We start from the raw sequence: 13,381 nt of genomic DNA on the forward strand, positions 1-13,381 counted from the left end.
AATTTAAATATTTATGTTTCCTCAACATAAGATTTTCCTCAAATATTTATGTTTCCTCAACATAAGATTTGAGCTCCTTGTAGAACAGGGTCTTTGAGCATGTAATAAGTTCCTACAGCTTTTATTTTGATAATTGAATAGATGAATTCTTATACCACCTACATGTTTACCTACTCCAGCTGATGTTACTGATTTTTGTGGTCTGACCCTTGTCCTTTAGTAACTTTTGGTCCACTTGTTGTTTCAGAATGATTTACCTTGAAGTTTATTCAATTCTCCAGTATTATTTCTCATTAAATAATACTATGCAATCATCCGAGTTTACATCTTATCACGTTTCTCCTCTGTATTCATACAAGATTCTTTCATATGTTGCAAGAATCATTTTCAGGAGAGGAAGAGAGCTTTCTTTCAGAATGCTTGCCTTACATAATGGGAAGAGAAATTAATAATGTCTTTTGGGATGCTTCATCGGAGTATGTATACCAGCTGTCTTTCTAGGGAAAAGTACATTTACAATCATGTACAAAGTTGCCAGTGTTTCTCTTCTGCAAACCCATGGTGTATATCCAAGTGTTACTGACACTTTAGTGCTCTGTTTCCCAGCTGCGATGATGTAATTTTCCTCTGCCAGGCACCTCTGGTGGAGTCAGCCAATAATGACTAAGAACATGAGCCAAAATAAACCTCTCTTCCTTTAGTTTTGAGTTTCAGGTGTTTTGTCCAGTGACAAGAAAGTGCCTAAGAGAACCAGCTTAAGAGAGGACAGATTTAGGGAGACAAAGTTAAGAGTAAAGGGATCCAACATATGATAAGGCCTTATGGCAGGTTTGCTCTTATTTCCTGTTGTCTGGAATCTTCTTTGAGACTGGTCAGTCTGTTCTCAGAATCATATTCCCAGTAACATTTAACTTACTTTTGTTCCTGATTTTTGCCTAATTATTTTGCTTTATGAATATTTTTGTTTATTGCTCTTTGTAGGTAAAATATTATTTGCGTTTTAGTTATTTCAAAAAGAACAAAAAGAGTGATAATTATTTTAAACCGGATGGCTGGTTCACAGATTCTCTCTTTCCATTATTTTCTCCGTTGGGACCCAGAAATGGCAATGCTAAAGATGGGGGCAGTCCTGGTAAGTAGATCTTTAACTGTGTTTATTTTAAAGTTCTTTTGCATGATAAAGTTAAAGAACTCATATTTCTGTAACCTGTAATGAAAAGGCTGTGTTTTTAAACTAATTACATTGATGGGTTTTTTAAAGCTTTCACTGTCTAAAAGTCCACAGGAAAAAATTATATCCTTTCTGGATCTTTATCATTGTATGTCTTCTGTTTTCAAGTAAATTTATTTGGGATTTTTAACTTTCAGTTACTTATATATACAAAAGATACTGACACAATTATTGCCCAAGAGTATTAATTCTAATTGGTTTTAATTGTGTTAAATTTAACTATGGTTTTTTTTGTTTTGGGGGGATTGGTTTTGTTATGATTTATTTTTGGTACCAAGAACTCAGGACCTTGCACTTTCCAGACAGGCACTTGTGTTGCTGAGCTACATCCCTGGTCCTGTTTGTTATTTTGTTGAATTGATGAATAATTTTAATATAGTTGTAGTAATTTTAAACTTAAAATTTATCACACAGTACATTCAAAAGATTTTAGTGGGGTTTTGCTTTTACAGTTTTAAAAAATTACATTGAGGAAATTATTCAGCAAAAGAACAAATTATGACCAATTTAGCATAATTTTTTCTTTTTCTTTTTTTTGGGGGAAGGACAGGATCTTGCTATGTAGTTCAGGCTGGCCTTGAACTAACCATGTAGCCTAGGCTGGTCTCGAATTCTCAGTGATCCTCTTCCTCAGCCTCCTAAATGCTGAAATTACCGGCATGTACCACCTTACCCGGCTATCATAATTCTTAAACTTTTGAAATAACCTACATTTAGTATGATTAATGAATAATAAAAATATAAAATATAACTTGACAGAACATTTTGCAATTATTAAAAGCAATTACCTTCAGCGAGTCAGTGCTATTGCTGGACTGCATGGGGGAGAGATCTAGGCCTTACCAGGAAGTGATCCTAGCTGAGAAACTATACTATTTTCATTGTTTTGTTGGGTTGGGTTTTATTCTCGTTTGTTTTGTTTGATTATGTTAAATCTGATGGAAGGAGCAGCTATTTGAAAGGTAACAAAACATATTATGGTAGCCATTATGGGTTTACTAGTGGCTTGAAGTCCTTTACTGCATTCACTGTTGTGGCTTTATTGTTTCTTTTCTATTCTGTTCTGTTCATTTTTTATTATGGAAGTATCTGCAGCTATTTTGAAGACAACAAAAGGCATTAATGGTAACTATTGTTGGTTTCGTAAGGTTTTGGAATCCTGTATCACTTATACTGTTTTTTTTTAATTGGTTTTATTTTCCTTGGTTTTATCTTCTTTACAAAAAAAAAAAAGCTATCACCTTGAATCATCTGAACAACTATTCAGGCATCTAATTAGAGTAGATTAGATATATGCATAGCTACATGTTATAGATAGATCAAAGTGAATAAAATAGATAACTCAGTTTCATTTACATGAATGAAAATTGATGCAAACAAAATATCAGTGCACATTCTAGAAGAACACATAAAACCATAAACACTCATGAAACACGTTAAAATGGTTGCCAAAGGGAAGGAGAGAAGAGGGGCAAGAAAAATAAGAATATAAGAGAATGAATAAAATAAAATGAGCTAAGGTGCATGAACTGAGAGTTATGGTTAACCTGCATGTGAAACCAAAAATGTGTATATGTAAGTAATATGTATGTAAATATGTAAGTAATGTAAAATTTAAAATGAGTATATTAATAATGATTAATTCACCTAAACCATTTTTTCATTCTACTCTTTTCTTAGTATAACTGCTTTAAAAAGCAAAGCAGGTATTTCTGAAATAATATCCCTTTTAGACCTTATTTCTGTCCTTCTCTGGTAAGAAGGGATAATCTTTTACTACATACTCTTAGTCTAAACTACTATAAGATAGGATTTTCATATCAGTTTTTCTAGTAAAGTACCTGAAACTCTGAGAAATTATGAAAACTATGTTAAAAGTTAAGTAACTCTTAAGCACTGAAATTGGAACTTAAACAAATACAACCTGTGTCCAGAATCTAAACATTGAATTTCCCCCCTTGTGTTAATCTAAAGCAATATAGAGCGTATTGATTTTATGTGTACATGGCACTCCATGCCATTACTGAAAACATTCATGCTAATCCTTAGTCAAGAGGGCTATTTAAGAAATGAATGATCATTAATTAATATCTCAATCACTTGAGAAGAATATTGGAGCATAGTCTAAACTTCCTTCCTGGAGGAGGACCCTTTGCTTAGAGGTTAACCTTATCCCAGTGAAACGAAACATCCTTCAAGGCAATCCATCTATGGTGAAGGTCCAGATATTTTATTGTTTGGGTTTTTTAATTTCCAAACCATTATAGAGTATTTCTTATGTAAAATACTTTGAAAGTGAATTATTAAAGATGGATAGTAGGATATAAAAGGATGTTATAGAAGCAGAAAAAAGTGAAGTGAAATAAAATAAAAAGCATATCCTAGGGTGCAATTTAATACTTTTTGGGTGCTAAGCTCCACAGGAAATGGGCTCTCATGGTTCAGCAGAAAATTTCTGAGACTTCTGTAGCTGAGAGTATGGGCCTGACCTGGGTGGAAGTGTATTACTCAGATTGAGACAGTTTTTAGAGATGAGAAGGCATCTGTATTATTAGTAATAGGGTAGTCTAGAAAAATAGATTAGAATCTTAAGAACCTAAAATCCAAACAAATGTTTCAGTTAGGCAGTTTTCCTTTCTTTAATCCTAGACTTTGCTTAGTATCCAGCAGTGGAAATAAGCAAGAAAGAGCCCTCGTATAATCTAATCACATTTGTACTATGGGAACCTGATAGAATTGATCCCCTAAAGTAAAGCAAAACTTTCTGAAACTGCAGCCCAGCTTTGTGCTCTTTAGGAAATGTTGTGCTCTTTAGGAAATGAAGAAATCAGAAATTCAGGAGAAAAATACAAATGGTAAAACTAATTTTTTGTATGTGATGGTAATTATATATATATATATATATATATATATATATATGGTAGTAATACAGATATATCATATACAGTATCATGATATATATATCATGGTAATTTATCAAGATGAATAGTAGGATATATATATAATTAAATGAGTAAATTGGATGGAATTAGCATTGTATAGAACATGTCAAAGTGGTTACTAAACTTAAAGCTACACAGTATTTTATAGAATAAAGAAAAGGATTGACCTTATTCAGTCATAAAAATGAAGCATTTTCTATTCCACGATGTATGTAAAATTTGAAAACAATATTCTGAGTAAAACAAATAAGACAAAAAAGATCATAAAAGGTATAGTGGTACAAACCTATAATCCCAGCACTCTGGGAGGCTGAGGCAGGAGCATCACAGTTCAAACCTAGGCTGGAAGATTTAGCATCTAACAATACCCTGTCTCAAAATACTGTAAAAAATTTTAAAAAAAGGCTGGGCATATAGCTCATACTTTCACTTTATGAAACATGCAGAATAGAAAGATCAGTAGAAACAGAAGATTGATGAGGGGGACAATCAGGAGTAAATATTTAATATAGGTTGTGGGGGTTCCTTTTTTAGTTATTAAAAATATTTTGGGACTAGGTGAGGTACTGCTTGCATAATATTATAAATATACTAAGTATCAGAGTTGTACAATTTGGAATTCTTACATTATGAGAATTTTCCCTAAATTTATTTTTTAAAATGAGCATAGTGGGGCTGGGCCAAATCCTTCCTGTGAGCCAGTGGCAGCCATGTATCCCTGGAGGAGAACCAAGAAGAAATTAACTTCTTCCAGAGAGCCAGCAGCAATTGTAGGCTAGATCAGTCCCTTCCTGCAAGCCAGCAGCAACCATGCATCCTGGGAAAAGAAGAACCAAGAAGTCAACCCCTTTCTGTGAGCCAGCAGCAGCTGTGCATCCTGGGAAAAGAATGAAAAAGAAGCTAACCTCTTCCTGTGAGCCAGCCAGTGCACAAGCTGGGAGATAGAAGTACCAACACCTCGACTTCCTCCTCCCCCATAAGCAACTGACTGATTCAGAGAAACACAGGCTGAGATGACAGCCACTGAAGTAAATAAACAGTTTAATGCCGGTATTGTTTGATTGACTTTCAGGCCCTAAACTGGTAGTCTAAGTATCTATTTAGAAGATAACGATATGACATATAGCAACTCTAGGGAATTTTCTTCTGAAGGTGGTAGCTATTGTTAATTCCCTATTATCTTGCTTTAAAATCTCATATCATTTTCATTGTTTTGTTAGGTTTTATTCTGTTTTGTTTGATTTTATTATATCTGATGGCATGGGAAGCTATTTCAAAAATAGCAAGATATATTATGGTAGCCATTGTTGATTTCCTATTATTGTGTTTTAAAGTCCTGTATCACTTTCATTGATTTGTTTGGATTGGTTTTATTCTGTTCTATTTTGTTTGATTTTATTATGTCTAATGGCATGGGCAGCTGTTTTGAACACAGCAGTAGACATTATGTTAGTCATTGTTGATTTCTTATTACCTTGTTGTGAAATTCTGTATCATTTTCACTATTTTGTTTTGATTGCCTTTGTTCTGTTTTTTTTTTGTTTTATTCTCTTTAAAATAAAGTAAAAAATAAAAATGAGCATAGCTACCTGGCATGGTAGTGCATGCTTGTAATCTCAGTACTCAAGAGGTTGAGGCAGAAGGATCATTGCAAGTTCAAGACCAGCTTGGACTACAGAGTGACTTCAAGGTCAGCCTGAACTGTATATTGAGATGCCGTCTCAAAAAGAAAAAAAAAAAAAGCATAGCATTAGTGACTTGTGAAACAATACGAAGCACTACATATTTAGAACTACGGTATTTTATGAAAAGAATCGGAAGGGGCATAAAATATGTTCCGGGGACTATTGGGTATTTTCCAAATTTGATGAGAACTATAAATTTACAGATTCAAGACACAGAAAACCTCAGTCAGAATAAATTCACAGATTCAAGATACAGAAAACCTCAGTCAGAATAAATACACGGCCATACACATCAGAAAAAAGCTGCAGAAAATCAGCAGTGAAAAACTCTGAAAGGAAGCTTGTCAAAAACAAGTTGCTGCACATGTGACTGACTCCCACTCTTTTCAGTAGTAATGTTAAATAAACCCATTTCTCAATATTGAAGAAGATTGACTTAGCACATATTGAATCATTATTCCCATGGAAAATACATACTTAGGTTTCCACAAATAACAAAATTTTGTCAATTAGCCTAAATATAACAATTTTATGAATGCTTCTGATTTTAAGTACTTAATTAATTTTTTTTAATGTTTTGAATACCTAATTTTATAGTGTTGTAGATTCATAACACTAAACCCATAGTCAATAACATTGTAATTAATGCTTGAATGAAGGCTATCTAACACATGGATGTTATCCATAAGGAGCAATACAGATTTTTTGCACTTAGGAAACTAGGTAACACTTACACACTGAATTTTATTTATATTTTGCAGTATTTTTATTTAAGAGACAAAATCTTGCTAAGTTATTCAGGTTGGGCTTTAACTTGAAGTCTACCTGCCTCAGCCTCCCCCAGTACTGGGATTACATTTTAGAATAGTTTCTTCCCAATTGACAATATCTGTTGTACATTTTGGATATTATTGTTTAGCTTCTCACACTAGTGAGACAATATGTTTACACATATGGGTCTAATTTATTTTACGTATGAGTATGATCTCAGGTTGCATCCATTTACCTATACAAGTCTCAAGTTTATTCTTCTTGACTAAGTGGTACTCTGTTATATAAAAAACCACATCTTTTTTATCCATTCCTCTGTTGATGGGTACTTGGGTTGTTTCCAAAATTTAGGTATTAAATGGCAAATAAATATATGAAAAACTGTTCAGCATCATTAGTCATTGGAGAAATGCACATTAAAACTACACTAAGATTCCATCTCCAGAAAGAATAGCCAGGGTAAAGAAAACTACCAAAAACAAAAGCTGGAGAGGCTATGGGGAAAAAGAAACTCTAATGCAATGCTGGTGGGAGTATAGACTGGTACAATCACTATGAAAATCAGTGTAGAGATTCCTCAAAAAGCTGGGATTGGAAGTCCCATTTGTTCTAGATATTCCACTTCTAGGCATATTCCCAGAAGAACTGAAAACATCACACCACAGTGATATATGTGCATCCATGTTTATAGCAGCACAATTTGTAATAGCCAGACCTTGGAAACAACCTAAGGGTCCATCAACTGAGGAATGGATAAAAAAGATGTGGTATTTTTATACAGTGGAGTACCACTCAGCTATAAAGAATGATCACATTGAGATTTTGTGTGTGTGTGTGCCTGGGATTGAATTTACAACCTCACATTTACCAAGCAGGAACCTATGCCACTGAGCTAAACCCCTGGCCCCCACATTGAGATATTTATAGATAAATGGACTCAACTTGAGACCATACTCGTAAGTGAAAAAAATCAAACTCCTGTATAAATATTGTATAGTCTCCCTAGTGTAAGAAATGGTAAGAGTACATAAGATTTTACGGTAATCATTGGTCCCGTTACATTGCTTTGAAGTCTTGTAATGTTTTCATTCATTGGTTGGAATGGCTTTATTTTGTTTTGTTTCATTTTATTATGTGTGATGGTATGAACAGCTACTTTAAATAAAACATTATGGCAGCCATTGCTGATTTAATATCATCTTTCTTTGAAGTCCTACCATGCTTTTGTTCTTCTGTTTCCATTGGTTCTACCATATTGTGTCTTAATGAATTTTAATATGTGTGATAGTATAAACAAACTTTTTAAGGAAAATGAGAAATTATAGTAGCCATTGTTCATAATTGGTTATTTGGTTTTGAATGTCCTGTAATACTTTCATTCTCTTGAATGGTTTTATACTATTTTGTTATGTTTGATATTATTGTATGTGAAGGTATGCTCAACTATTTCAAAGAAAAGAGACATTATGGTAGCTACTGTTGATATCCTGTTGTTGCTTGCATTGTTTTGTTCTGGTTTACTTTGTTCTGTTCTCTTTTGTTTTATTCTTTTTTAAAATTTAAAAAACCCAAAATGTAAGTATTACAAGTTGTGCTACTATAAGTATGGGTGCACACATATTGCTGTGGTATGATGATTTCAATTCTTCAGAGAAGATAGAAAAGAATAGCTGAGTGGAATGGAACCTCAAATCCTAGTTTTTTAGGAACCTCCACACTGATTTCCACTGTGGTTGCACCAATGTACACTTCCACTAACAGTGGAGAAGGATTCTTTTTTCCTCACAGTCCCACCAGCATTTGTTATAGGTTGAATTCTTGATGATAGTCATTCTTTCTGGAGTGAGGTGGAATCTCAGTATTGTTTTAATTTGCATTTCTCAAATGACCACTGATGTTGAACATTTTTCATATATTTATTTGCCATTTGTATTGCTTCATGTGAGAAGTATGTAATCATCTCAGATACCCATTTTTGGATTATGTCTTTGAATTTGGGGGGTCTGATGTTTTTTAATTCTTTATGTGTCCTAAATAGAAGTCTTTCGTCTGAGGAACAATTGACTAAAATTTTTTCCTACTCCGTGGGTTGTCTTTTCACTGTGTTGGTGATTACTTTTGTTGTGCAAAAGCTTTTTAGTAGAGTGAAACCCCAGTTGTTGATTTTTTTTGTAGTATTTCTTGTGTGGTCTGGGTTTTCTTCATGAAGTCTCTGCCTACTCCTGTCTTCAAGATTACTACCTATTTTCTCTTTCAGGTGATTCAGTGTTTCTGTTTTAACATTTAGATCTTTGATCTATTTTGACTTTAGTACATATTGATACTCATGTGTCTAGTTTTAGTCTTCTGCATGTGGTAAGCCAGTTTTTCCATCCCCATTTATTAAAGAGACTGTTTTTTTCCAGTGAACATGTTTGACTCCTTTGTCAAAGAGAAGGTGACTTGCGTGTGTTTGGAGTTGTGTCTACATCTCTAGTCTGTTTCACTGATCATTAGGTTTTTTCTTTTTTCTTTTTTCTTTGCCTGTATGATGCTGATTTTATCACAATAGCTTTGTAGTATAATTTCAATATCAGATATTGTGATTTCCCCTGACTTACCTTTGTTGCCCAGGATTGCTTTTGCTATTCTAGGTCTCTTTTGTTTCCAAATGAATTTCAGGAATGTTTTCTCTATTTCTGTGAGTTATGCTTATGGTATTTCAATTGGAATTACATTAAATATGTATAATAGTTTTGAAAGTAGGGCTATTTTCACTCTATTGGTTCTTCCTATCCATGAGCAGGGAATATCTTTCCATTTCTTGATATGTTTTTCAATCTCCTTTTTCATAGTACTCTTATTTTCAATGTATAGATCTTTTACTTCTGTTAGATTGATTCCTAAGTATTTCATGTTTTTGGATGCTATTGTAAAGGTTCTAGTTTCCCTAATTCCTTACTCTGTGAATTTGTGCCTTGTGTATAGAAATGCTATTGATTTTTGAGTGTTGACTTTGTATCCACCTATACTACTGAATTTGGTAATTAATCTATAAGTCTTTTGGTGTGTTTTTAGGATCTTCTATGTAGAGTATCATATCATCAGCAAAAAATGATAATTTAACTTCTTCCTTTCCTATTCTTATTTGTTTTATGTATTACTATTGTGTAATTGCTCTGGCTAATGACTCCAAAACTATATTGAATAGGAGTGTTGATAGTGGATCTTTATCTTGTTACTGATTTTAGAGAGATAGTTTTGAGTTTTTGACCATTTAGTACGATGTTGGCTGTCAGTCTGTCATAGATGGCTTTTATCAGATTAAGATAAAGACTGTCTGTTGCAATTTTCTCTTGGGTTTTTATCATGAATGGGTGTTGAACTTTGTCAAATGCTTTTTCTGCATCTATTGAGATGATCATGTGGTTTTTGTCTTTGGTTGTGTATATTTATTTATTGATCTGTGTATGTTGAACCATCTATGCATCCCTGGGATGAATCCGACTTGGTCACAGTGTATAATCTTCTTAACGATTTGCTGCATTCTGTTTGCCAGCATCTTATTGAGGATTTTTGCATCTGTATTCATTAGGTAGACTGGCCTGTAGTTTTCTTTTTTGATTGTGTTTTTCTTTGGTTTTCGTATTAGTGTAATACTTGCTTCCAAGAATGACTTTGGGAGTACTGCTTCCCTTTCAATGTCTTTAAAGAGTTTCAGCATTAGGGGCATTTGTTATTCTCTAAATTTCTTATAGAATTTCTAATTCTAAATTTCTTGTGGTCATTGTTAATCTATTTTGAAATCCATATTGTTTTCATTCTTGTATTTACAACACAGGAGTGAGCCTGAAAGGGTTCCCAGTGGCAGAAGCTGGAAGAAATTGAACATTGAAAAGACCAAAAGAGAAATTGATTATAACCCAAAGTATAGAATAAATTTTAATGATTCTAATAAATATAAATAAATGATTGAATAAACAAGTAGTAAGGCACAAATATTCCATACAAAGGAATCCCAGATAACATGTAGGTACTCCATTTTCCTGAGTACAGGTATATTTAATGACTTCTTTCCAAAGAGTAGAAAATGGAAAAGAAGACAACTTAATAATAGGTGGCACATATACCACCTTAACTAAATGATGAAAGTTAACATCATCATGATGTAATGCTGATATCAAGTATCCCTTGATACAATTAGATGAAGAGGGCAAATTACCTTGGAGACAGTCTTCCTTGAACTCATAACCCTAATCTTTTAGTGAGAAAATATCCAGCAAAATTAGATTATGAAACATACAAAATATAGCTCTCAAGATGGTGAAAAACAAGGAAAGAATGAGACACTTGCATAGATCAGAAGAAATCATGGAGACCTGACAACTAACTGTAATTCAGCATTACAAATGAGATCCTGAAACAAGAATATTGGGTGGAAAACATAAAATGCAAGTAAAATTTGTGTAAATCATTAGTATTGCTAATGTTAGTTTAATAATGTTAGTTCCTTGGTTTTGAAATTACATTGTTACTGCATAGGATATAAAGTGACAAGAGCTTTTTTAATTTTTCCCTGCTAAAAATCTTAGGATTTTTTTCACATAGTCCCTCCTCCTTGTGAAATATTAATATCGTATATATATATTCTATAGGTCTATTCATGTACTTGTGGTTTCTTTGGAGTAGTATAGCTTGCTGTTGAAAATGCATGGTGTACAACTAGCCTTTCTGCCACCTTTTAAATTTTTCTGTAAGATTAATATTTTTCTAAAACAAAATATCTATTTTAAAACACACTTTAGCCACATGGGGTGGCATATACCTGTAATCCAAGCTCTAGTGGGGCTGAATCAAGTAGATTACTGCAAGTTTGAGGCCCGAAAATTAATGGAAGGAAAAAATGTTATGTAACATTTAGAAAGGAGGGAGTAAAGTTATCTTCATTTTCAGGTGAAAAGACTATTGTATATTGGTGCTGTAAAACTATGATAGCTTTATGAAATTTGGATTATGAGAAGAGCTTTGTTATAATTCGCTGTATAGCCTGCTTCTGACATACAGTCATGTATTGCTTAACATGGGAATAAAGTTTTAGAAATATGTTAGGTATTTTCTGTTGTCGTAGTGGAAGCATCATAGAGTGTACTTGCTCAAATGGTGATGGCTATGTCCTTAGGTGATACAATTTTATCATTGTTGACTAAAGCATTATATGGGACATGGCTTACTTTAATTACCTTTTTCTTTGTTCATGTCAGCTATTTTGGGTTGTTGTACTTAGCAATCTTTGTATTTTCTCAGGATACATCAGTGAAGGGTTCCTGCTTGTACAACATGCCTTGGATAAGGCCATCATGCTGCATCATAGTGGCACTGCTGCAGAAACACTGTTTAATAGTGTCAACATTTTTGTTCAGAGATTTCCATACCCAGTATATGATATTGATATATTCAGTAAAATTGCTGTTATTTTCATCCCTGTAATAATTGCGTGTATCTTCTCCATGAATCATCTTACCTTACTTCAGTCCATTGTATGGGAAAAGGAAAATCAATTAAAGGTAACCCTGCTTTTCTTATGGTACATAGAGCTTCCATAGAAAATACAGAAATTGTAAGGCAAATTTATGTGGAAGATTAGATTATTTCTATGCACTCAAACTGATAGATGACATGTTCCAATAGCAGCCAAATACTAAGAACTTACATCTCTTGGCAATTCTCTACAATCTGTTTTTACTGAAATTCTTGATATTTTTTGGTATTAAAAAACTGCTTCAAAGATTGTTATGGGTAGAATCTAAATGCCTAGTATCCTAAAATCTCTCTGAAATAAATGATCAACTGGTCTCTTAGAATTCTACCTTGATTTTAAACAGTTCGATTCCAAGATTCTCTGATTCTCTAATTTTTTTAAATCAATTTCTGATCTCTGATTTTTTTCTACATTATCTCTTATAGTCTTGATCCAGAGCATATTTTGTTAGGCAAGAAGCTTCATCATTCAAAAGTCAGTTGTCATCCAAATAATCATTGATGAATTTATTTATTTACCTGCTGTGTTTCAGGTATTCTGATAAAACAGGTTTGAATCTTTTTGAGACAGGTCTTGCTGTGTACTTCAGGCTGTCCTTTAACTCATTTGTAATGAAGGCTGACCTCGAACTCACAGTGATCCTCTTCCCACAACCTCCCAAGTGCTGAGATTACAGTCTTGTACCACCATGCCTCATTCTAGTTTTGAATCTTGACTGTATTACTCATTAACTCTAGAATATCTTGTAACTTTTTTGGCTTAATAATACCTACTACCTAACTTTCAGAGTTAATAATACCTAATTTTTAGAGCTGTTGTGATATTAAGAGATGTCACCTGAATTTTTTTTCTTTTCCAAATCACCCATACCTACCATTGTAAGGTATAGATGAGGAAATACATGTAGAGTGTTTAGTATAGAGCCAATAAGTAATAACTATGAGCCATAAAATGTAAGTTGAAAACTAAACACAGTGGGACATGCCTGTAATCCCACCTGCTTGGGAGGCTAAGGTAGGAGGATTGGTTTGAAATTAGCTTCAGCAACTTAAAAAAACCCTGTCTCAAAATAAAAGTAAAAATGTTTGGGAATGTAGCTTAGTATCCTCTCTGTGGAAGGGCCTGACTTCAGTCTCCAGAAATACAAATAACTTGAGCTATCACATCAATAACAGCCATTTCTCCATTTTTATCTCTTCTTTGTAATCATTAACCACGTCCTTTTCATGATTTC

At 33.4% G+C, this 13,381-nt stretch overlaps 1 protein-coding gene across 1 annotated transcript in view; it reads left to right on the forward strand.

The window, feature by feature from the left end:
- The window catches only part of LOC100713787 (phospholipid-transporting ATPase ABCA3-like), a 135,349-nt gene that overhangs the window by 23,326 nt on the left and 98,642 nt on the right, over window positions 1-13,381 (forward strand). Inside the window, exons 6-7 of the mRNA XM_063226643.1 lie at window positions 982-1,132; window positions 11,913-12,172. Coding sequence (XP_063082713.1) covers window positions 982-1,132; window positions 11,913-12,172 — 411 coding nt within the window. The remainder of the gene's footprint in view (window positions 1-981; window positions 1,133-11,912; window positions 12,173-13,381) is intronic.

The sequence above is a fragment of the Cavia porcellus genome, unplaced genomic scaffold (assembly GCF_034190915.1).
Source record: "Cavia porcellus strain 051 isolate PalLab524CR breed Dunkin Hartley unplaced genomic scaffold, mCavPor4.1 scaffold_16, whole genome shotgun sequence".
Lineage (NCBI taxonomy): Eukaryota > Metazoa > Chordata > Mammalia > Rodentia > Caviidae > Cavia > Cavia porcellus.